At 44.6% G+C, this 25,696-nt stretch overlaps 1 protein-coding gene across 1 annotated transcript in view; it reads left to right on the forward strand.

The window, feature by feature from the left end:
- Positions 1 to 25,696, forward strand: part of ZMAT4 (zinc finger, matrin-type 4) — a 187,914-nt gene that overhangs the window by 37,796 nt on the left and 124,422 nt on the right. The window contains exon 2 of the mRNA XM_015414212.1: positions 16,976 to 17,065. Coding sequence (XP_015269698.1) covers positions 16,976 to 17,065 — 90 coding nt within the window. The remainder of the gene's footprint in view (positions 1 to 16,975; positions 17,066 to 25,696) is intronic.

Below are 25,696 nucleotides of genomic sequence, written 5' to 3' on the forward strand. Positions count from 1 at the left end.
CCTGCAACTCGGTTTAGGGATATTACTGCCTTGTGTGACAACTGCAGCTGGACCCAGAAGTTCCAGTTTCTGTCATGGTTTCTTTATGCTTGGGTCAAATCTGCAGCCCTCCTTTTCCCAACCTTATTAATGAACATGCAAAATAAATAAATAAATACAAAAGGCATGGGGAAAATTCATATTCTTACACCCTTGTTTCAGTTTTCTCTGCAGGGTCCATTTTTATAAGCCTCTGAAGTGTTCTTAAGATTTTATTATTGGATTTCTTTATTGGATTTTTATCCCACCTTTCAACCCAGAAAGATCCCCAAGGCAGCTAATATAAAATACAATAAAACTGGGGATGTCTGCACAAAGCATGGCTCTGGGATGGCAGCTGTTCCTACCTGCTTCTGCTTCCACCCCATCTCACTCCTGGACTGGAGATGACTAATGCTCAGGGTGCTTCCAGTGCCCTGTGATCAAGGTGCTGGGCTTGGGGGCAGGCAGGCAAAGAGACTCTTCCATCCTTCTGTAAGGCTGCTAGGCGAGGCAGCCCACCACCGTTACATGACCCTGCAGCTGCAAGATGTAAGTAGAGGTGGTAGTTGGAGTGGTCGGAAACTCTAGGCACTCACAGTGATATAATCCGGAGGGCCGTGGGGTTTCCTGAGCTAGTAGTAATTTATAGGCAAAAAGCCCAGTGTGTCTGATCCAGAGGAGGTACTTGCTGTCACTGTTCCCTAATGCTAAAACCTGAGGTCAGCTAGAAAAGGGACCAAGACAAATTTGTGGAAGACTTACTGATTGATAGATCATAATCTTGGGAGCCCGATGAAGCCTCCTTTTACAGATGCAGTCTACCTCTGAAGACCAGGTGACTTGAACAAAGAACAGGGGGAGTTCATCATTTTCATGCCCTGCTTAGGGACCTCTTAGAGACATCTGGCTGACCACAGTTCAAAACAGAACACTAGGCTAGATGGAGCTTTGATTAGAGCCATCAAGGCAGTTCTGACATTCACTGTGATTAGCCTCCTGGTAATTTTGCTTTTTGATGCTATTTTATTTCACCGCTAAGCAAGAGCATTGCATTGGAAGGTATTTTTTTTAAAGGACCTAAAAGGAATGGGCGCAAAGGCATGGTACTGCTTGCTTCCCAGGGAACTGCAGCAACTCCACAGCTAAAACTGGCCAAGTCTAATAAACAGGGAAGAATGATGGCCTGCAGGGATTTAAAATGCCACAGAGACACTGATAAAGGTTTGGGTGCTATCCCAAAGTTTTGCAGCTAGCAAATGCATGCGGAAGTTGCTGAGGGAAGCAAGGGCTGCTCTCCCATTGTAAATCGTGCTGCTCTTAGACCCTGAATACAATCCAATGCCATATTTATAAAGAATGAGCAAAACACCCCCACCAGATGGTATGAAAGTAGGCTGTAACGGAACAAGTGCTTGCTGTTGCACCCATTTAATATGTCCATTTTCTTTCTTTCTTTCTTTCTCTTTCTTTCTTTCTTTCTTTCTTTCTTTCTTTCTCTCTCTCTCTCTCTCTCTCTCTCTCTCTCTCTCTCTCTCGCTCTCTCTCTCTCTCTCTCTTCTTTCTTTCTCTCTTTCTTTCTTTCTTTCTTTCTTTCTTTCTTTCTTTCTTTCTTTCCATTGCTATACATGCCTTTTTTCTTAGTGTGAGCTCTTTTGGTTGCTAGACATGCAAATAGGTCTGAGATGAAGTTGAGGATTAGCATAAGAGCTGCTGTTCTCAGAAAGGCACTAAGGCTTTACTGATGAGGGGAAAGCACTGTGTGTGTGTGTGGGGGGGGGGAATTACCGTATTTTTCGGACCATAAGACGCACCTGACCTTAAGACGCACCTAGTTTTTAAAGGAGGACAACAGGGAAAAAAATATTCTGAACCTTTGGTCCATAAGACGCACTCACTTTTCCTCCCACTTTTTTTGGAAGAAAAAGTGAGTCTTATGGTCCAAAAAATACGGTATCTTCCCCTACTCTGTGATTGAGATTTGGATCAGGATGCTGGACAACTGGGAGAGTGCTGAAAAGATCCAGCCTTGGGTCTCCAAATGTCTCATTTATTTATACCCTTCATTTAACACTCAATTCTCCAGCTCAGCTGGTTAAACTGTAATTGTGTGTGTAGACTGTACCACTATCCTGTATGTGCGGGATCCCCATATAATGTTCTGCCATTTTTCCCTTTTCCCAAACTCCCTGCATGCAGAAAACTAAATATCAGGGCTAAAAGGAGGTTGACAAATGAACTGTAGACAAGCAAGAGGGATTAAAATGTGGAATTCACTGCCAGAAGATGTAGTGATGGCCACATGAATAAACCGCTTTAAAGGGGAATTAGATATATTCATGGAGGACAAGTCTATCAAGGGTACTAGCCATGATGACTGAGAGAAACCTCCACATTCAGAGGCACTAATCCTCTGAATCCCAGAGCCAGGAGGCAACATCAGGGGAAGGCCTTGGCCTCTATGCCCTGATGCCCAGAGGAACTGGCTGGTCACTGTGGGAGACAGCGTGCTGGACTAGATGGATGGACTATTGGTCCAGTCCAGCAGGCCTCTTCTTGTGTTAAGACTTTTTATCTACAGCATGTTGAAGGGGAAAAAATCCATATGTAGTTGGAGAAGCGATGCTTTGAATGAAATCCAAATCAATACATGCAGCTCTGTGGGCATCATTCACACTGAAAACGATGAATTCCAAGACACAAAGTTTCTGTTTTGTGGATCAATGCACTCTGTGCTACTGCCACAGAGGACACATTCAGATTGTGGTGATACCCATATTATCGGCTGTGGAAGATGCCATGGCACCTTGAAATGAATTCTCACTCCCTTGTGTGCACGTGTGTATGTTTTGTGCAAACAAATCCATCATTAGATCAATCTGAGGACATATCATGTGCAAACTTATAATAAATAGGGCCGTGTTGAATATTTACTGGTTTTTGTTTATTTTCATCTCAGTGTTTATAAAGTGGAGCCACCAGAGGTCGCAATGCAGTATCCAGAATGCCTGCAAAGTTCAAAGTTCACTTCCGGTTTAGAAACCGGACATGTTGAGCTGGCAGTTATTTGTTGAAGTTTCGCTTTCGCCGCTATCTTTTCAGCCTGAAAAGACATTGTTTATGTTTTGTAGAAGTTCGCTTAAGTCTTTAGAAGTTTATTTGCTCTCACGCCTTAACAGTCTGGCATTGTACTGATTAAATTCAGCCGTCTGCTCAAACGCCGCCACTTTCTGCTCCCTTTAATGTTTTTAAATCTTTGCAATTTTTGAGGGGTGGGTAGCTTTCCCCCCTCCGCTTTTTCTTGGGGGCACCTGGGCTGGCATCTTACTCATGCTCCGCTTCATCAGGTAAGAGAATGTATTTTTGTTTTCGCCAGGTCAGTTGCTCACTGGTTCAGCATGCTCGTCTCATGTCCAAAATGGTTCCACAGTGGCGGGGACCTATAAGGGCAGGGGGGAGCCTTGATCCTTTGGCCTCGGCCTTGGGAGAGGCACCTTCAGCACCCCAGGCTGAGAGCCCTCTACGGGGGGAGTCCAGAGCCAGCCAGACCCCCTCCCTGCCACCGGGTCATGGGCTGTTCTCTCCGGAGCTTCGGAGGAGCACGCCCGCCATCAACATGCCAAAACCGGAAGTCCCTGTTGCCTTGTTTTCCAAGTTCCCAAAGTTATTGACAAATAGGATGGTTATTTGCAGGAAGCCTTTTTGTTTGTGGCATAATGTGTCTCCTTTTAGGCTCAGCCCTACTTTCATGGGGAATAGGAGAAGCAATAAGAAGTCAGTCAGTATTTTGATGTGGATTGATGCACTCTTTTCTAGGATATAAATTAATTTTGTAAACTAGCTGTCCTGAAAATCCCACCATTGTGAAAATAACATGTCTGCTTTGGCAGATAAATATCCCAAACATGTGATATCACTTTTCAGCAAGACATAGGTATCCATCAAAATAATAGGGAACAGGTTGCTCTTTGCTGTTTGGCATCCAGAATCTATGTTCACACAATTATAGAATTGACAGGACTGGAGGTTGCCAGATTTGAAGGCTGAGTTTCACATCTGTGGTCCAGCGATGTGTTTTGTGAATATTTGCAACTCAAGAGTCTTTTATTTTCCTTGTGCTGTTCTGCAAAGGGAGACAGGGAGGGAGAACCCCCTAAAATTGAGGGTTTTTTTTTGAAAAGTTATAACAAATGGTTGAAGACAAGAAATAACCTCTGTTCCTGAGCTCTCACTGGTCAGAACAAAACTGTTTTATCTCTCTCTTCTCCTCAGTACATGAAAGGCAGTAGTGTAATTAAAATCAACAAAGCCATTCCTATCCAGTAACCTTCATCAGGAAAAAAATCTAAATGTGCTAGAACCTCCTCTCTAATTTGAGGCACAAAGGAATTCTGCAGAGGCCCCATGGAATAGTTAAGAGAAGGAAGAAACCAGGTTCAAAGTCTCCCGGTGAATTCTTCTGCTGACCTTCAAAAAGTTGTCATTATCATCAGTCAATCCTATAGTCTTTTTCTCATATGTGGAGTTGGTTGCCAAGCTGCAACTTAGTGGACATGAGCACAGTCTCTAGAGCCTACCCTGCACCCAAGTGATGGGCATCCAGATGGCAGGAGACACCCCTTCCCCAGCTGCGTGGTTGCTGTCCTGTTCTTTGTCAAGGCGTCATGGAAGGCCCACTTAGCCCGTGGCCAAACTGCTCCAGCCGGCAATGCGTTTCTGTTGCATTTCCTGTTTGCTTGAAATGTAGATTTTTAAATTCATTTTGTCTGCATTTTGTTTGTGTGTTTCATTTTTTATTTTGATGGGCATTTTAAACATTAGTTATGAAGCACAAATGTATATAGCCACCAACATAACATGATAATGACATGTAAAAAAGCTGTTCTTGTAGCTCCTTAAAGACTAATGAATTTATTACTTGTGTAACCCACAGTCCATTTCGTCTGATGCAGCAAGTTCTAGTTCATGAAAGATTATGCCAAAATAAATGTGATAATCTTAGAGTCTCTAAAAGGATATTATTTTGCCTCCTGCACGCTAACATGGTTACCCTTCTGACGTTTAAAAGATGTGTATTTCCTGATGAAGAATATTTGACACCAGTGGGGAAAACCAGTTTCCATCATGTTCATTTCACTTTTGGTGCAATGCAGGAGAGAAAACCAGTTTTCAGTACTGAATCAAAACCAATGAGAAATTCATAAGCATCCCATTCCCTATATACTATAAAAGGGAAGTAAATTCTCAATTATTTAACATGTTAATAAATTACCATTTGGATTTCAGCCTCGAGCACCAAAATCCCACAACATAAGGCAGAGCCATAAGCAACAGCACAAGTTAATTGCTTGATTGCATCCAGGACTGCAAGCAGGACAGCTGTGTTACCAACCTCCAGGTGGATCCTGGACTTCTCCCATAATTACAAGTCATCTCTTGACTACAAAGATCAGTTATCTTGGAGGAGATGGCAGCTTCGGAGCCTGGACTATGTGGTATAGCGCGTGAAGTGACATCTCATCCTCACTGAGCTTCCAGTCCCCCTTATATTCCACTTTCCCCAGGTACAGCCATCCAAATCTCCAGGAATTTCCCAATCTAATGACAATCTTGCCATGACTTGGATAGCCCAGGCTAGCCTGATCTCATCAGATCTCGGAAGCTAAGCAGGATCAGCCCTGGTTAGTACTTGGATAGGAGACCACCAAGGAAGATCAGGTTGCTACGGAGAAGCAGGCAATAGCAAACCACCTCTGAACATCTCTCATCTTGAAAACCTATGAGGTCACATAAGTCAGCTGTGACTTAATGGTACTTTCCACCAAGGGTAACCTAACTGTGGTGTTAGACTGCTGATGCTCAGGACATGATAAACAGGAAACGATTCTAGACCTGGAGCTGAGCAATATTTCACTAATAACTAGGGTGGCTTTCTTAATTATTTCCACCCTCTCCACCGATTGTTGAAGGATCCCAGCTTGTGGTACCCATACAACACATCAAGGTCATCAAAGGGACTGAACCACTTCAGATTGCAGGTGTGTGGGGTAGGGTTGCCAGGTCCCTACTTGGCATCTAGTGGGGGGGGGAGAAGCTCCATGTCCAGGAGTCACATGTTAATAAAGCTAACAGAGTTTTAAGCTCGAACGCTAGAGCGTCCCCCGGTGACGTGCCCGGTGCACTGACATCACTTCCGGGTGATGTCATCACACCGGGCTCATCAGCCTGATTCAGGCACTTTGGGGGCAGAGTTCCCCTTGTGGCCGGATCCGGGCTGGCGGGTTGGGAGACCCGAGAGTGGGCAAACCCCTGCCCCCAGGGGGACCTAGCAGCCCTATGGGGGGGTCACATATTTCCAGATTCATAGTTTCCTGTATATATAAAACTAGTACAACATGTAAAGGCTCCCTGACTCCCTCCTTTCTACCTAATTTTTATTTTCAGAAACCATTAAGAATGGCTTGGATCCAGACTTGATGTTTCCATGGGCACACAAGGATTTCCACCTGGGTGTGTGTGTGTGATTTTCTTGCCCCCCCCAACTCCCATGGCAGTGCAAATGATTCCCCAATTCCTGTTCTTGAGGAATGGGAACCCTAAGGACATCAGAGGGCATTTCAGGATGTCTTGGGGGGGGGAGGAAAATTGCATACCCGTGGAAATGTTAGTCTGGATCCATGGAGTTTTGGGTGAATGCTAGAGAATTGCCCCAGCACATTGATGTCACTTCCAGTTTCTACCAGAAGTGATATTGGGATGCCGGGGGGAGAAGGGATGCCATTTCCCCTCCTTTCCCCCCATTGTCCCAGCAAATAGCAGCGAGGGCATTGGGCTGCTGGCAGGAGGTCTTCCACCAAATCAGGAGACCTGGCTGTCTGAGATATGGCCCATTCAGAACTCTACCACTTCATTGTTCTGCATGTGTAGAGGAGGCCATAATCAACAGTTGCAGAGAGAATGGATTCAGCGACAACTGGCTGTAGAGATAAAATATTCAGCAAGTATAAAATATTCAGCAAGTAGTATGAAATATAGGTGATCCCATAATGGGGGGGAACCCTGGAGGCGCAATAATCTTTTTTTATATATATATATTATAAAATCAATGATTGGATGCTATTTAAAGAGGAACAAAGTTCTATTTTGAGATTAATTAGTCAGGTGAAATGTCTGAGCACATTATCCCAGATGCATGCAAAAGAGTAATAAGATGCAGATCTAGCTAGCAATAAAAAAGGGACAGAAGCAGAAAAGGAAACATTAAGAAATAAAGAAACTGCAAACCACCCAGAAAAGAAACAGCTTTAGGCTGTACCTAAACATGGAGGGCAAGTGAATGTCACACAGAATGAGAATAGCAGGAGAAGAGAGAAAAGGGTTTTTTTTAGGAGTAAATGGAGTTAATAATTGCTTGCCTTTAGAGGGGGGGGGGAATAATTGTTGCAAACAAGAAGGATGAAGAAAACAGTAGTCTTGGGACCTTACCAGACATGATACCTTTTACTTTTGATACTGCAAAGGGAAATTGTGACTCAGTAACCTTCTGGAGTTCTTTGAGAAAATGAACAAGCACGTAGATATTGATGACCCCAGTAGGCTTTTAAAAGGGTTTTTTACAAGGTACCTCACATAGGGTTGCCAGGTCCCTCCAGGCAACCAATGGGGAATGGAGGGGGGACTTACTGAGAGCAGCAAGGAGGCCCGTCCGATGTGCAGTGACATGTCTGTGTCACTAACCACATGACCCGGAGGTGATGTGATCACTTCTGGGACAGCTAGGTGACACTCTGGTATTTGGGCAAAAACTCTATGGTAAATTTGGCTTCTGCCATAGAGTTTTTGCCCAGATATCAGAGTATTGCCCCAATGACCTGGACATGATGTTGTGTCATTTCCTGGTCATGTGGGCAGTGACATAGACACGTCACTGCACCTTGGATAGATCTCTCTCCTTTTTGGGGTGAGTTCTCCCCCACTGGCCAGCTGATAGATGGTGGAATGGTGGGGCTTGGCAGCGGGGGACCCCCACCTCCACTGGGGGTTCTGGCAACCCTGCTCACCAAAGACTCCTGAGTAAACATAGCAGTCAAGGGATAAGAAGATGGGTTTTCTTATGGATTAAAAATTGGTTAAATGACAGGAAGCAAAAGTAGGAATAAATGGACAGTTCTGCCAATGGACAGAAGTAAACGGTGGGTCCTACAAGGATCAGTATTGGGGCTAGTACTATTTAATTTGTTTATAAATGATCCGGAACTAGGGGTGAGCAGTGTGGTGGCCAAGTTTGCAACTTGGATGAGTGGGTGACTATGTGGCAGATGAAGTTCAGTGTTTGTAAGTTTAAGATGATGCACACTGGAACACATTGGAACAAAAAATCTCAACTTCAGGTATAGGCTAACAGGGTCTGAACCTGCGGAGATTGAGAGGGGATAAGATCTTGGGGTCGTAGTAGATAGTTCAATGAAAGTGTCAACGCCGTGTGCTTCAGCGGTAAAAAAGTTAAACTCTGTGTTAGGGATTATTAAGAAAAGGTTTAAAAAATAAATGCCAGTATCATAATGCCCATGTATAGATCTATAATGTGTCTTCATGTTCCCGGGATCCACGATCACTGCAAATGGTGACTGCAGCCATGAAATTAAAAGATGCCTGCTCCTTGGGAGGAAAGCGATGGCAAACCTAGACAGCATAATAAAAAGTAGAGATATCACCCTGCCAACAAAAGTCCGTATGGTCAAAGCAATCATATTCCCAGTAGTAATGTATGGGTGCGAGAGCTGGACCATAAGGAAGGCAAATCGCTGAAGAATAGATTCTTTTGAATTATGGTGCTGGAAAAGACACTTGAGAGTCTCTTAGACAGCAAGGAGGTCGACTCAGTCAATCCTAAAAGAAATCAACCTTGACTGTTCCCTGGAAGCCCAGATACTGAAGCTGAAGCTCAAATACTTTGGCCACCAAATGAGAAGGGAGAAGACCCTGATGCTGGGAAAGATTGAAGGTCAAAGAAGAAGGGGATGGCAAAGGATGAGATGGTTAGAGAGTGTTATCCATGCAACGAACATGAAATTAAGCAAACTCCGGAGTACGATGGAAGACAGGAGGGCCTGGCGTGATGTGGTCCATGGGGTTGCGAAGAGTCGGACTCCACTGTGTGACTGAACAACAACAACAAAAGAGAGAGTTGACAAAGAACTTTCCCCCTGTCTTCCCAAATATTAGAACTCGATACCAGCGCCAAGAGGCAAAGTTAGGGGAAGGCCTCAGACTCTACACTCTATTATTGGACCTCCAGAGGAACTGGTTGGCCACTGTGTGAGACGAGTGCTGGACTAGATTGACGAGTAGTCTGATCCAGCAGGGCTCTTATGATGGGTACACCCAAAGTTAACTAGGGAGAGCCATGTTCATCTGTGTATACCCACTTGTGGGAGATAACACAGAGAGAAAAATCTTTTACGTTGGCAGGGGGGAAAGAGGCATGATACTGCCCATGTGGGATGAAGGAAGTAGACCTCGCTGTGAGGTGAGATGGGGTTACATAAGAGAACATAAGAGATGCCAATGTTGGATCAGGCCAAAGGCCCATCCAGTCCAACACTCTGTATCCCACAGTGGCCAGAAATACCAGTGCCATCAGGAGGTCCACCAGTGGGGCCAGGACATTAGAAGCCCTCCCACTGTTGACCCCCCCCCCAAGCACCAAGATGACAGAGCATCACTTGCCCCAGAGTCCCTATCTATACCTTGTGGCTAATAGCCACTGATGGACCTCTGCTCCATATGCTTATCTAATTCCCTTTTGAAGCCGTCCATGCTTGTAGCTGCCACCACTTCCTGTGGCAGTGAGTTCCATGTGTTAATCACTCTTTGGGTGAAGAAGTACTTCCTTTTATCCGTTCTAACCCGACCGCTCAGCAATTTCATGGAGTGCCCACGGGTTCTTGTATTGTGAGAAAGGGAGAAAAGTACCTCTTTCTCTACCTGCTCTTTCCCATGCATAATCTTATAAACCTCAATCATGTCACCCCTCAGTCGTCGTTTCTCCAAGCTAAAGAGCCCTAAGCGCCTTAACCTTTCCTCATAGGGAAAGTGTTCCAACCCTTTTATCATTCGAGTTGTTCTTTTCTGCACTTTTTCCAAAGCTATAATATCCTTGTTAAGGTGTGGTGACCAGAATTGCACACAGTATTCCAGATGAGGTCGCACCATTGATTTATATAGCGGCATTATGATATTGGCTGATCTGTTTACAATGTTTAAAATGGTTGGAGGGAGAATGAGGAACAGGGAGAGCAGGAAAGAAAAGAAGGATGGGTGGGCTGCTCATGGTATGGTAAGGGATGAAGGAGGAAAGGGAGGAGGATGAAGGGAGTTGACAGCAGCAGCCTCCTTGGTGATTGTGTCCTCTGTGAAATTAGGGCCAGAGCTTCCCTAATGCAAAAGTAGCAGCAGTCTCAAATGTATATGGAACACTGCAGCTCCCCATGTATGCATCTGCCAGTGCCACACCCTCCTCTGAAATAACTTCAGAAGGCGGAAGTGTCCTATTTTGGTGGAGAGCCAGTTTGGTGTAGTGGTTAAGAGTGTGGAGTCTAATCTGGGAGAACTGGCAGCTCCTGGTGTGACCTTGGTCAGTCATAATCTCTTTCAGAGCTGTTCTCTCAAGAGCTGTTCTCTCAGAGCCCTCTCAGCCCCACCTCCTCACAGGGTGTTTGTTGTGGGGAGGGGAAGGGAAACGGATTGTAAGCCACTCTGAGACTCCTTCAGGTAGTGAAGGGTGGTGTATAAATCCAATCTCCTCCTCTCTTATGTGCTGTCCTGTCTTCCTTTCCTCCTCTGCCTCTTCCTCCTCCTCCCACCTCCCTGAGAGGGTGAAACACCATGGCCATTGTCACCCTCCCTTTATTTTTATCTCCCCCAGTAACCAGAAAGATAGGTTGGGATGGGGGAGGAGCCACTCCAAGGCACAGCCGGAACCTGTGGGGCTTGAGCCCGTGTCTTAGAGATGTTGTAGATGTTTAACCTGTGCACCACCACCAAGCAGTGGCCAAAGCGAAGAACTGCAGGGGAACACTTTTTTCACCATTCAAGAAATGGTGAATCCTTGCATGGATACGCCCCAGCAGATCAAGTGATGCTCCCTAATTGGTTTTGTTTTTATTGACCTTGCGTGGTACCTGTTTTGGCAAGCGCAGTTCCGTTGGCCTCCTGACATGGCACGAAGGCAGCATAGAAATGTTTGTATTAGTGAATAACTCCATAAGAGGTTCAGGGTCAGGTTTGCCCAAGAGGTTTAAGCAATGCGCTAGGCTTGCTTTTACTGGCTATAGGCTGGTATTTACCTTCTTCACTTGTGCCATCTTTGTCTGCAAAAAGCTTCACTGTGACACGCTACTGAGCTTTTGTGGCCAAGTTGGAAACAGTGTGCAGTAATGCCAAGATCCAGGCAAACGTGAAGGAAAAATAAATCCTGGTGGTGGGAAGTGCCATCAGATTGTAGCCAACCTATGGCGACCTGGTTGGATTTTCAATACAAGATACAAACAGAGGAAATTTGCCACTGCCTGCCTCTGCATAGCAACCCTCGACTTCCTTGGTAGTTTCCCATCCAAGCAGTAACCAGGATGGACGGACGGACCCTGTTTTAGCTTTTGAGACCTGATGAGGTCCAGCAAACATGGGCCACCCAGGTCAGGACAAAGCACATTGTACCCTGGTGACGTTTGCATATTTACTTTTACAAATAAGTGTCCCACACATGTGATGTCAGTTTTGCCAAAGCAGCCATAAAAAGGCAATGTCTTTGGATAGTCATGATCAAAAGATTTCCCATGTGCCATTGATCTTTAAGAGTGCACAGTTGGGGGTCAGATTCTTGAATCTGTGCAATTTTGCCAATTGCGTAAGACACACAAGTTTTTTTAAAAAATAAACTGCAGAAATTCCTTTCAGAAGCTCAGATGATTCATCTTGCACAATCCGGGGGTGGGTGGGGGCTTGTGAAAGAAAAGATCCACTTGACTTGTCTCATTGAAAATTGCCACATGTCTTCTTCTCCATGATTGCCAAGAGGTTGAAAATTTTGAATCTGCTTTTCCCTGGTTCAAACTGGGCCGGCTTTAGGTAGAGTGAAAGTCTTGTCAGGAAAAATGACAACTTCCCTCAAATCTTATGCGAAGCGCATGGCTATTTGACTCTATTTATCCTCACTGATTTGTTCCTTTCTTTTTTAGTACACGATTTCTTTGCTGCTTAAAATGCAGAGTCACAATGAGGCATACAAATTTAGCTGTGTGTCTGTTATAGGAAAAAAATGGCCCTAACATACTTTAATGGTAATTTAATTTTTTTCTAAATTGCTAATCTGTGATCTGAAATTCTAATGGAGTGGTGCAGTCACTCTGCAAGACAATCAGAAGCAAGGAATCAGAACAGATCTGTTTCCATCACAGTTTATGCTCTTTGCATGGCATTTGTGTAACCCTCGCCCTGTTTTTTAAAAGCAATTTTTCTTAATAATGACAATATTAATTGAGAAATTGGTGGGGGGATAAATAGCGTTGCCAGGCCTCTCATTATGGTAAGAGTCCTCCCACTGGCAGCCCTCACTGCCTGCTGCTGCTCAGAGCGACGGTGGGAGGGGAAAAAAACCCACTGGCATCACGTGTAGCATAATGTCACTTGGCAGGGGGACCTGGAAGTGATGTCACGTAGTTCTAGGAATCACCAGAAACTCTCTGGTAAAGCAGTAGAATTTCCAGCAATTCCATGAGTGACATTACATCACTTCTTGGTTTTCCTGGAAGTGACATAATGGTGCATGTGCCACCATATACACCCATGTCCCCGTTTCCCAATCTTCCGCTGGTTGCCAGGGATGATAATCTGGCATACGTTTGCTTATTTCTTTATGCTATTTTGGTTTTTCTGTGTTATTGTTATAAGGAACAAAAAAATGAATCTTACAGATGGTTGGTTGAAAGTTGATGTATGATCTTGATATGATTGTACATCTAATTGAAACAAGATTCTTTTTGTGCTTTGTTTTACTGCTGATGTGCCCGTCTTTTCCTATGCATGCTTCCTCCCAAACTTCTTGAATGCGCAGCAAGATCACTTCTGCAGTTTTGGTATGCATGTGCATGTATATCTTTACAACACCACACCAGAAGAATTTCAATGCAATCATACATATGATCACCTCCATATTGTATTTGTGCGAGGAGTTAACAATAAACATATTGCATTGGTATTAGAAAGAATGAATTGAAGAAAGTAAAAGCTCTGGCAACTTGCTTAATGCTTTGCACAAAATTGGCAAGTGGAAAAAACAAACAAAAAAGAAAATTCTATCAATTCCATTTGGGAAACAAGACTGGGTAATTTGTGATTCCAAATTCAGAAGAGAAAAGGTTCTAAAGCATCTCTAAAACACATAGAAGCATTGTGCTCCATTCCATTTTGCCTTCTTTGACAGCTGAACATGGCTTTGGAAAGCTGGGCTGTGCCCATTTTTCTAGGAGACGTATAGCTATGGTAGGACTTTGCAAAGAAAACGTAGTAATTAATTATGATAATTATGGCATCAAAAGCCTCTTTCTGTGCATGTGCTTGGACAGCTGAGAGGATGCACAAATTAGAGGCTCCCTCTCAACCATGGCATCTTTCTCACACTCACTTTTTGAAGCCCTGGGCTGCTGCAAGACCCCCTAATAAATCCCAGAAATGTGCCTTGGTCTAGAATAACAAGGAACACCGGAGGGCAGAGTTTTAATTTAACAAGAGCCCTGGTCAATCCCAGAAGCATAAACCCTTATTTCATTTGCATCAAAGTAAATTACTTGGCTTAAAATGCAAAATTGTTAATGCAAGAAATAGCAAAAAACAGATCTTCTGTGAGAAAGGATTGTTATTTCTAGCTTTTTTTTCCTTTTTGCCTAAGCTACACATTTTCGTATAGTTGAAACCCTGAGAAGGCAGTTCAGTCTCAGTTATCTAGATTGATATATTCTTGGCAATTAAAAACTAGAAAATGGTAGTCAATCCCCTACCCACATACCCACATTATCAACCTACATTTCTGCTATCCAGAACTTTGAAGTCATCTAGGTGCTGCAAAATTCTCACTCAGTGCTTAAAGCAGCATGACCAGCAATGTGTCAACATCACTTCCAGCATGTACAGGAAGTTATGTCATCATGCTGTGATGTCACCATGATGCTCTGGTATTTGGGCAAAAACTCTGTGGTGAAAATGGCCTCTACCATAGAGTTTTCCCCAAATACCAGAGTGTCACTGCAACATTGCTGATGGGATGACATCACTTCTGGTGTATGCCAGAAATGACATTGCCATGTCACTAGCAATGTAGCCTGGGCCTCCCACCCTCTCTTGGTAAGTCCCCCCCCCACTGGCCAGCTGATTGACAGCAGGGGGCAAGGCCTAGTAGTGGGGGACCCCCACTTCCACCGGGAGGTGGGGCTAGCAACCCTGCTTCAGATGCTTGCATTTGATCCCTCATTCCTAGGGTTGGAACATTCCTGGAGATGTGAGTAGCAGTACCTGGGAAAGGTGGAATTTAGGGACACGAAAGAGCTCTAGGGCTTCCATTTCTCCTAGACTCTATAGTACACCATACTGTCTGCTCTTGCAAACTGTCATTTCCTCTAGGGAAACAGCTCAGTAGTGTGGAGATCACTTGTAATTCCAGGAGAACTCCATGTGTCAGCAGGAGTTTAGCAACCCTACTTCCTCCACTCCTATTTATTGGGTACAATCCTGATCTTCTGATTCCTGTCCTGGAATGCTGCTTTCCCTATTTTGCCTTTAGTCATTAAAAAGGTAGCATGAATTGCTGGTTGTTCAGTGCTTCAGATGTGAAACTTTTGAAAAGGAGGGGAATGGATTTTGGCTTGCCACAGTCCTTTATTTCAAAACAGGAGGCTGAGAATGCTAGGGTTAATTGGAACTGTAATTAACTTGGCCTTCTAAATTCAATCACGTGGCAGAACACACGCATAGCCCTACAATCCCTGTGGACTTTAGAGGTTGTTACTGCAAGAAGGATTGGTGGTCATTCTTCATTTCACAGGAAGGACTTCATCAGTATGTATTGCAGTAGAACGTGACTGATCAGTGATCCTTGCTTTGAGTCTAGCGCTACTGTACACAGGAAAGACTACCCCTATGTCCAGCTGTGATGCCATGGCAAGTGTGGTACAGCATGCCAGCTGGGCTAGCTCTCAGCAGGTTTGGGTTCTGACACCCACTTTACCATGAAGGTCCCTGGGTGACCTTGGTCTACTACTCTGGAGCCATCCTTCCTGAGCTAAGACAAAAATCTGTGAGCCAGAGGCTAAAAAACTGTGAGCTAGCTCACAGTTTTTTAGCCTCCGGCTCACACCTTTTTGCCTTAGCTCAGGAAGGATGACTCCAGAGCAGTGTTCCCTCTAAGCTGAGTTAGTGTGAGCTAGCTTACAGTTTTTTAGCCTCCGGCTCACACCTTTTTGCCTTAGCTCAGGAAGGATGACTCCAGAGCAGTGTTCCCTCTAAGCTGAGTTAGTGTGAGCTAGCTTACAGTTTTTTAGCCTCCGGCTCACACCTTTTTGCCTTAGCTCAGGAAGGATGACTCCAGAGCAGTGTTCCCTCTAAGCTGAGTTAGTGTGAGCTAGCTCACTCTAACTCAGCTTAGAGGGAACACTGCTCTGAAGCTTACCTACCTTATTGGGTTGTTATGGCAGTAAAACTGGGTAGGATTGGGGAAGAACTACAGCCTAAGCTCATTCAAGGAAGGGTGGAATCTGAAAGGTTTGCTTCAGGAAACTAAATATCTTGGAAGGGACCATGCAAATACTATTCAGCGAAAGTTTGAAGCATTTCAGAATCCTGCTGCTTTCAACAGGAGCCATTTAGTCACAGGCTTAAGTATTTCACTGAGATCAATGGGTCTTAAAAGCAATTCATTTTAGTTGGATTGTGCTTTATGCTTTGTAAAGTTTCCAAAGAGTGTAATCAAGCATTAAAATCTGTTTTGATTTTTCTCACGGTCTCTTCTGATTTGTTCTTCCTGTGGAATCCCTGGCGCCGTTGGCGCACTGTTAGCTGGTGTTCATGCCATAAGTTCCATTTTTCATTCCTAGACTGCAGACAGGGATTTGATTGAACTCAGGTATTTGCAGGCCTTTCACCCTTCAGTTCTCCCGCTGGTTTTTCAGTTATTACATTTCTATCCATCATCTTCTTTCTTTGGCTGCTGCAGTGCGTAGCTGAAGCTGCACATGACTTGCACAGCATTTCAAATTTCTTCCAACAAAGTGGACTCTTCATGACTGCTGAGAACAACCAACATAACAAAGATCAGCCTTCCAAGCTCTGGTCTTTAGATAGTCACTTCCCTGGTGTGTCTGCTGCATTGCCTGTTTTGTTTGTCAGCCTAGGGTTGCCAGTTCCAGGTTGGGAAGTTCCTGAAGTTTTGAAGGTGGAGCCTGGGGAGGGTGGAATTTAAGGAGGGGGCTCAGCAGGGATGTGATGCTATAGAGTCCATCCTCAAAAGCTGCCATTTTCTCCAGGGGACCCAATCTCTGTAGCCTGGAAATTTCAGGAGGACTCCAGGCAGCCCTAGTTTGGTCTCATTTATTTGGAAAAACTCATTCCAAGCAAACCAAGAATGTACTCAAAGCCACCAGAGCATGGTGGAGAATCCCATTGTGTTAGGCTGGGCACAGACTCTAGATTATGGCGGGGGGGGGGAGTCTAAACTTTTGGTTTTTAAAATACACAAGCGTCTAGCTGACACACTGATGTCATTTCCACCTCTTGCCCTGCTTTGGAACTCCCAGGGTGTCAAGCAGAGGCCTGGTGACCCTACTGGGAAGTGTCCATTTAATTGTTTGTTGTATCCTATGAAAGGGGTTTCATCATCAAAACAATGCTTCTTGGTCTTCCTCCACAGAGTCGGAAACATGCAAGCAAAGTTCGGCTTTACTATATGCTCCACCCAATAGATGGAGGCTGTCCTGCAAAGAAGCTGCGGTCAGAAAATGTGAGTATGCTAATGAGATTTCTGAACCGGGCACAGAAGGACTATGATGCTCAGAGTGCATTGCACCACATATGCAGATGCAGTAGTGTGCTGGAATGTCAGGGTAGAATTTAGACTGCTTGGCAGTGAACTGGTGCCATTGGAGGTGTTCTTGGGTATAATGGGCTCTCGAGCAGGCTGCATTGTCCCATGGACGGAAGCCCTGATTGTTTGTGGCATGATGTAGTTTTATAGCAGCGGTGGCCAAACTGTGGCTTGGGAGCCGCATGCGGCTCTTTCACACATATTGTGTGGCTCCCGGCAGGGCGGCTGAGAAAGCTAAATATCATTAGCAGACAAATATCATTATCAATATCTGCTTTTACTGCTTTTGTTATTATTTTGGGCAGTCTCATGTAATGTTAATAAAAAGCAAATTTGCATATTTTCTGAATAAAAATATGTAATATTTGTTCATGTCTTGCGGCTCTCAAACATCTGATGTTTATTCTATGTGGCTCTTACATTCAGCAAGTTTGGCCACCCCTGTATAGTATCCATTGGATACTGTAAGATTGCAGTGCCCATCAGACACCAAGCACCATGCATGGAAAACATAGGACTTACAGCTTCTTCCACTGAGAATTGGGTTTACTAACTCTGAAGCTCTGGTTAACTCTCCCCCTCTCCTTGGCCCTAGAAGGTATGTATGATTTCCAAATTTGGAAATCCAACTTAAAATAGTTTATTCACTTGACAAATAAGTGTCTGAAATGTGCAAGGACATTTTCCAAGGACACAGAAATATCTGCAAAAACATATAAGATATTAAGGGGGAGCAGTCAGTACAGCTGAATTAGACTTTGCACTTCAAATGACCTTTTGCAGTTCAGTGACAACAATTTGGAAACCAGCTTCTGGAACATTGTCCAAGAGCTACGATTTTCGCTAAAATAATGAATAGTTATAGCAGTCTTCATACAAGTAAGTATGTTCTGAAATGAGCTGAAAGATTGTTCCTAATGTATATTTCTGGTCAAAATTGCACAGTATTAAAGTCGTTTGCTGGTTGACCTTTAGCACTGAGCTGAAAACAGGAGGTTATAACTGTTAATATCTATTTAGCGCTTATGAAAATATGTTTTATTCATCTAATGCCATTTTCATCCCCTTGTATTAAAAGTGGTATGTTGACACAACATATGTTTCACATATAGCCTTGCTGCTGAAATTGATAATTGGGGGGGGGGGGGGGGCTGCCAATGCCAATGAACTCCTCCTAAGTTTTGACTTGTCAGTTGCCATCCCTCTTCATTACTAGCCAACCCACTCTGAAACCAGTCTCTTCTTCCCAAAACTTATTTTTGCAAAATTATGGATTGGCAGAAGCATTGATGTAGTACATTGATGTTCAAAATATTTCATGTCAATTGTTTAGAAGAAGAAAAGAAGAAGAGATTGGATTTATACCCCACCCTTCACTTGGAGTCTCAGAGCAGCTTACAGACTCCTTTCCCTTCCCCTCCCCACAACAGACACCCTGTGAGGTAGGTGGGGCTGAGAGAGCTCTTTCAAGAACTGCTGTTTCAAGAACAGCTCTGACAGAGCTATGGCTTGCCCAAGGTCACCAGCAGCTGCAAGTGGAGGAGTGGAGAATCAAATCCGATTCTCTCAGGTTAGAGTTCGTACAATACCCCACTACACCAAACTGGCTCTCAACTGGTTTAGTGACCCTTGTAATAGCTTTTAGGGGTATGCACCAACATTTTTTTTGGTATTTTTCAGGTTCAATGCTCCCTCTAAGCTGTGGAGTCTTGTAAGTAAAAATTCTACTTTGTGTTAAAGTTGTGAGTGAGCAATTTGGCTACTGCATAAATTAGTTTGCTCTGGAGGCATCCTCACTGAGCTAAGACAAAAATGTGTGAGCTAGAGGCTAAAAAACTGTGAGCTAGCTCACACTAACTCAGCTTAGAGGGAACTGGTTCGGATACACCAAACCCGAAAAATATTGGTATTTGCTGAAATTCCCAAATTCCAGTATTGGTATGATATTGGGGTTCAGGAATTTTTGGTATTGCCGAATTTATTCGGCTCAATTATACCCTATGGGGAACATCCCCATAGGGTATAATAATTCCCTTCCCCCAGATTCAGCCTTGCCTCCCCCTGCCCAAACCCGTGCCTCCCCATCTTTTCTCCCTTCTCTAGCTGGCCTGCCAAAGCAGTCGCCTAGAGAAGGGAGACATGATCAGGGAGGCGAGCAAGTCTGCCTTGGGGAAAAGACGAGGAGGCATTTTAAAAGCCTCCCCAATCCAGCCTTTCCCAGCAGGTCCACCATAGCCAGTAGGCTGGGGAAGGCTGAATCAGGGAGGCATTTAAAGTAAAGATGCCTCCCTATCCTTCCAGCCATCCGCAGCCTGCCTGCTCCAGTGGTCGGGCTGGGGAAGGTGCAGGGAGGCCGCCCTCCCAAGCCCACAGGAGCCAAGGGCAAGTCTGAAAGGGCTTGGAGCTCTTCGATCCAAGCCCCTTCAGCTTTGCCTTCCTCCCCCCTGCCCAGGGAGGCATCTTTAAAAGCCTCCCCACACCTTCCCCAGCCTGCTCGCTGGCTGCAGCGAGCAGGCTGGGGAAGGCTGGATCAGGGAGGCATTTAAAGATGCCTCCCCCTCCCCCACCTTCACCAGCCCACTGGCCACAGCAGGTTGCCTGAGGAATGGAATCAGAGGTAGAGCAGGTCAGTTACACTCTCCTCCGCTTGGAAACTGACCTGCTCTCCCTCCTCTTGCTTCCCCAGCAGGCCACAGGCCAACTGGGGAAGTGTTGTATTGGGAGGATGCCGTATAGAAGCCAAATAGATTCGGCTTCCATACAGCAGTTCTTTTTCAGGAAGCTGAATCAGATCAGGGAAACTGATTCGGCTTCTAGGGAGCCTGAATAATGCTGGGTTGTTGGGGGGGAGGTTGGCTGGGCTGAGCCGAATGCACATCCCTAATAGCTCTCTAAGGTTGGCTGTATTATTATCTTTGCATCTTGGCTGGGTGGGGATGACGGTGGCATGGACTACAGAGAGCTGCTTATCTGAGCACTTAGTAAACTCATTGAAGAAATGGGATTTGGACTTCTGATGCCTGCATGACAGCCCATACCCTTAGCCTCCATGTTACAACAGCTCGTACCTGTAAGGCCTGGATGGCTACAGGAATATCCATTACTGCTGGAAGACATGATAAATGCAGTTTGCACCATCACACCTTCTGCTCCTTATGTAATCCCTAATGGGTTGGGATCATCCCCTCAAATCAACAACAACAAGAACACAGAAGCCAGGGCAAACAATGGCACCAGACCAATCAGGCCAAAGGTGAATATTTACACAATCAAAGTATTCTTCAGTAGTGGCACAGCTCTAAATATATAGGATTATTTGCCTAGCAAGGCAGATCTCTTAATCTGTACATAGCATCTATACCTCAGGATAGCTTCTTATACTTTATGTGGATGGATTTACGGCATGCAGCTGTCCTTAGCAATAGATAGGAATTAGAGCACAAAGCAAAATAGTTCTGGCATGATGTGATCTCTTGATGCTTTCATAAAATCCTGGACAATAAATTTTGCAGAGGACACAAAACTGGTAGTAAATAATAATTGGGACAGAGATCCTAATAAATAACCAGGAAAAAGCTGTTGTGTCAGGCTGGTGGACTATTATCCAAGTGGGAGGTGGGCTTCCTATGGTGGTTCCAGTGGTCAGAAAGGGAGGGGAGAGCACCTCCAGATGACCCCCTTTGTTCCTAGACTTGACTGGGCCAAACAGCAGAATAGACACTCGGGGTTACAAGGATTCCCTTGTTCAGTTCCTCATCTGTTCCATGGAATTATTTTCTCTGACCTGGATAGCACAGGCTAGCCTCATCTTGTCAGATCTCAGAAGCTAAGCAGTGTCGGCCTTGGCTAATATTTGGAAGTGTGACCTCCAAAGAATATCAGGGTTGGGACGCAGAGGCAGGCAATGGCAAACCGCCTCTGAAATGTCTCTTGTCTGAAAAACAAGTCTAGCTTGCCACTTTAGTGGTGCATAAAAGAGCTAGAACTACTGGCTGCCAGACAATTTTAGTATCTCCTGGCTATACTACATACAAAGCCATGCAATTATTATTATTTATTATTATTATTATCATTATCATTATTATTTCTTGTATTTGTCCTATTGACCTTTGGTTTAATTAGGAGAATTTGTAAAGCAAATTCCATAACTAAAGCAGACAGTTTTCTTCAGCTCTCTCTCTTTTTAGATCATTTGCATACACACACACACACACTCATAAGGCTTGGAATCCCTGCTACAGCCTGAAATGCCCCTGAAATGCAATAAAAACTGGCTAAAATTTCACAGACATTAACTGTAACCCTGTTCCCTTTATAAAATATGCCTTCCAGAACAATTCAATTTTACATATATTCTGCAGAAAAGTTGAAATGTGGGAGCTTTCTTGAACCGGTCAGGCAGGCCATTCCATTAAATCTTCTTTCTTACATTTCTTTTTATTTTGATTTGTGTGAGTGATACTGCTTCTCTGCTTTATGCTGCTTGCTTCAAAAGTTTTTTTCTATTGTGCATATAGGTTGTCAGGGTGTTTTACACTCTATGGTATTTTATGTCTTTATACATATACTCAGTATTGCAGATTGTGGTAGCTGAGTGCTGATGTATTGATGCACAAAATGTATTTATTTAAGACTAGGAAAAAGGCCCGTTGTGGAAATAAATACGAGCTCTAGAAAGAGGCTCTGGACGGGTGCCCTGGCCTTGGACACTCAGTGTCAATTTGCTGTGGCGACCTCAGCAGGGCATAATGACACGGAGTCCACCATTTTCTCCAGAGGAAATTATCTCTGCTACCTAAAGAACAGTTGTAATTTTGAGTGCTTTCCAGCCCTCACCTGGAGATTGGCAACGATGGTTCCCCAGAAGGGAATGGTTGGTTTGGAGGGTGGTGTCTATGGCTTTGTACCTGTCCAAGGTCCCACACCTCCTGAAACCTCACCCTCTCCAGGCTCCATCCCTCACATCTCCAGGAATTTCCCACCTGGAGTTGGCAACCCTATCTCCTTCCCAGCCAATCATCAACCTACCTTTATTTCCCCCTCACTCTTCAGCTTTCCACCCCCCACACACCTGCAGCCTCTCCCGTGCTCTGAAGCCCTGACTGCTACATCACATTGGCTGTCATACGGGGGCCACCTCAGCAGCATAAAAGGATACAGAGCCCACCATTTTCTCCAGGGGAACTGATCTCTGCCATCTGGAAAGCAGCTGTAATTCTGAGTGATCTCCAGCCCTCACCTGGAGATTGGATACATTTTACCTCAGAACAGCAAACTGTTTAGAATGTTAGAGGGAAAAGCCAATCAAGTCACATATGCAAATGACCCCTGTGTTTCAAGGCAAAGGCCAGTGAGGCTACATATGCAAATAACCTCTGTGTTCTGACTGGCTATGGGGGGGAGGGGAGAGAAGAACAGCAAACTGTTTGTTGTAGGTGAGACTCAAGCAATGCAGCCAGTGGATAGGGACAGATTCTGAGTGACACACCAGGGCGCCAACCAATTCCGGAGTGCGTGAAATGTTCTAGAGAAGTGCCACCATCATTTGGCTTTTATATATAAGGGAGATATTTAGATCCCACCTGTCTATATCTCAGTATTCAAGATGGCTTACGGTACAAAACAAAAACAACAGTATAAAAAAACCAGTAAAACATCAAAGATGAACCAAAAGACTGATTTAACAGCAACAACAGAATGCAGCAGATTAAAATGGGATAAGATATTGAATGTCCTAAAAACAGCCATTAAAAAAGACAGTATTAAAACCATGGCCCCCATATGGCCAAACAAGATGGGGGTAGCTAAAGCCAGCAGCAGGGGGCTTTAAAAGATTAGAGAGGATGAAACTAGTGTGTTCAGTTTGGTGCCAGGCAGGCTAGCACAAAGAGTTTTCGAAGCATGCATGCCACTTCTGGAAAGGTCCCGTCTCATGCTTGCTCTCCTAAACTCAGAACATGGGGACATACAGACTGGGGCCTCTGAAGATCACTTCAGCTGGCAGGCAGCGGGCAAGGTGATTCTTCAGGTATTTTTTAAAAAGGGTGTGGGTGCTGTGACACCACCGATGACATAACTGATGATGTCAGCACCCTCCCTTGAAAATCCTCCTTATTTATGGCACATGCAAAGAAAATAAACTGACACCACAAGTGTGAAAATGCACAGGGAGGGCAGACATGAGGAACAACTGCGCCCAAACTGATTCCAGTGCTTGTGGACTGACTCCCAAGAAATTCAGGAGTAAGTGAAGTGTATGGAAAGCCCTTAGTGAAGCACAAATAACTTTGAAAAATGCATATGTTCAGTGCAGGGGAACAGAAAATGAACAAAAACAAAGAATAATGGGTTCAATTTGCACATGGGAGAAACAAATTCACAATGGATTTTGGATTGAAACAGCCAGTATGACACATCGAAAATTATCCCTATGCATATGCATTGACAGAACAATGAAAAAAGGCAGTTTTCGTTAGACCGTATATGGGTACATCAACATTTTCTGCGTGCAGTGTTTTACTGATACACGCATGTGCTCCTGTGCATTAGTAAAGACCTGCACAAAATACAACCAATCAGTGGGCCAGCCAAATGCCTCTGGGAAATCTAGAAGTGGGCCATGGTTCTCCTCAATATAGGGTATTCAGAAGTATACTGGCTCTGAACATGGAGGTTCTATTAGCAATCAGAGTCAATGATTTTTCTCATTGTTTTTTTAGAAAGTTTTTTAGGCTAGTGGTCATGTTATTAGATGATTTGGTAGCAATTCTAAGAAAGATGAACACAAAAGACACTACTGTATCATGGGAAATATGCTTCAGCAGTTCAGCAGTTATAACTGCTTTTCTAGTGTCTCAGATGCCTGGTTCATAGTGGAAATCAAGGTATTAGCTATTTATCAATGAAATATTTTATTCCTACCTCTCCTCTCAGATTGCTCCAGGCACGCATTCCAGAAGTCTGTCTGGTGTGCCTTGGCCTTTCATGAGTCGAAGCAACTGTACCTCTCAGCAACTCATTCAGAGACCCTGTGCCACCAAGGGCTCCTTGTAGAGGAAGTACAGTTTCAAAATGTGATAAAAGGTGGCTTTATTAATCCATGGTGGAAATGCCAGAGCTACTTTATTCTGGGAAATGATCACTGAAGCAATCAAAGGCATTACAGGGCTTAGATGGTCTTTAGGCCCTTTAGTCTTTATCTGGCCCCTGGCGGCCCTATGATATTCTAATCAAGTTGGCAGTAAAAAAAATTGCTCACAGTTTCGCTGGGAGGAAATGAAGCAATGAATCTCCATATGTATTCATATCAGTTTTTATTGAACTGCTATCTCATGCTTATTCTGGAAATATATAAGACCATTGGCCATCTGGAACATAGGGAAGGGGGATGAGAAACTGCATTAGTTAACCACTGCACCCAAAGAATTACATTGCAGTCATATAGATCAGGAGTCCTCAACCTTTTCAAGCCTTTGGAATTCTGACACAGAGGGTGGTGGGTGTAAAGACAAAATGGCTGCCACAGGAGGTGGAAGTGGAGCCAACAAGAATGTGGCTGCTTCAGAAGGCAGAGCCACACACACCAGGGTTGCTAGGTCCTACCAGGCTGCCGGCAGGGGGACACCTGATCCTTTTCTGAGCTCTTCTGGTGCATGCACCGCAGTAACATCATCGCATTTCCAACATTGGAGGTGACACTCTAGGTTCTGGGCAAAACTCTGTTTTGGGGGGCTCAAGACCATAGACATTTGCCCAAAACCTAGAGTGTCGCCCCCAACATCAGAAACGCAATGACGTCACTCCCGGGTGATGTCATGGTGGTGGTGCTGCTGGGAGGGGACTTCTTGAGGGTGGGGCTTCCCCCAACTGCCAGCTGGGCTGCAGCAGATTGGTGCCCCCAAAATCGGGGGATCCCCTGGCCCCACTGGGGGAATGGCAACCGTAACACACAAAGAGGCAGCCAAAGTGTAGGGGAGAAAAAAATACTCTGGGAAAGAGGAGTGAGAGAATAAAATCAAGACTGTGGTGGCAGCTGTATCTAATCTAGGGTTGCCAACCTCAAGGTGGGGCCTAGAGATTTCCTGGAATGACAACGGATCTTCAGCCCATAGAGATCCATTCCCTTAGAGAAAATGGGTGCTTTGGATAGTGGACTCTATGGCATTATATTCAGTGACTTCTCTGCCCTTCCCTGGCTCTTCCCCCAAATCTCCTGGAATTTCCCAACCTAGAGCTGTTTTAATCTGCACAACCAGTAGCCAATCAGAATCCCTGCTGGGCAAGAACCCCAAATGGCTCCACCCACTTTCTAAAATCACTTGCCAGGCACCAGAAAAGGTGCTGGCGGATACCATGTTGGGGACCTCTAATATAAGTGATCCCATCAAGATGATTCTTCTTCTTCTTCTTCTTCTTCTTCTTCTTCTTCTTCTTCTTCTTCTTCTTCTTCTTCTTCTTCTTCTTCTTCTTCTTCTTCTTCTTCTTCTTCTTCTTCTTGCAGTTTTATCAATATGCACATTTATCAGTAATGTGGAGGTGGTGAGATGC

Source organism: Gekko japonicus, unplaced genomic scaffold (assembly GCF_001447785.1).
Source record: "Gekko japonicus isolate JY-2015 unplaced genomic scaffold, Gekko_japonicus_V1.1 scaffold9, whole genome shotgun sequence".
Lineage (NCBI taxonomy): Eukaryota > Metazoa > Chordata > Lepidosauria > Squamata > Gekkonidae > Gekko > Gekko japonicus.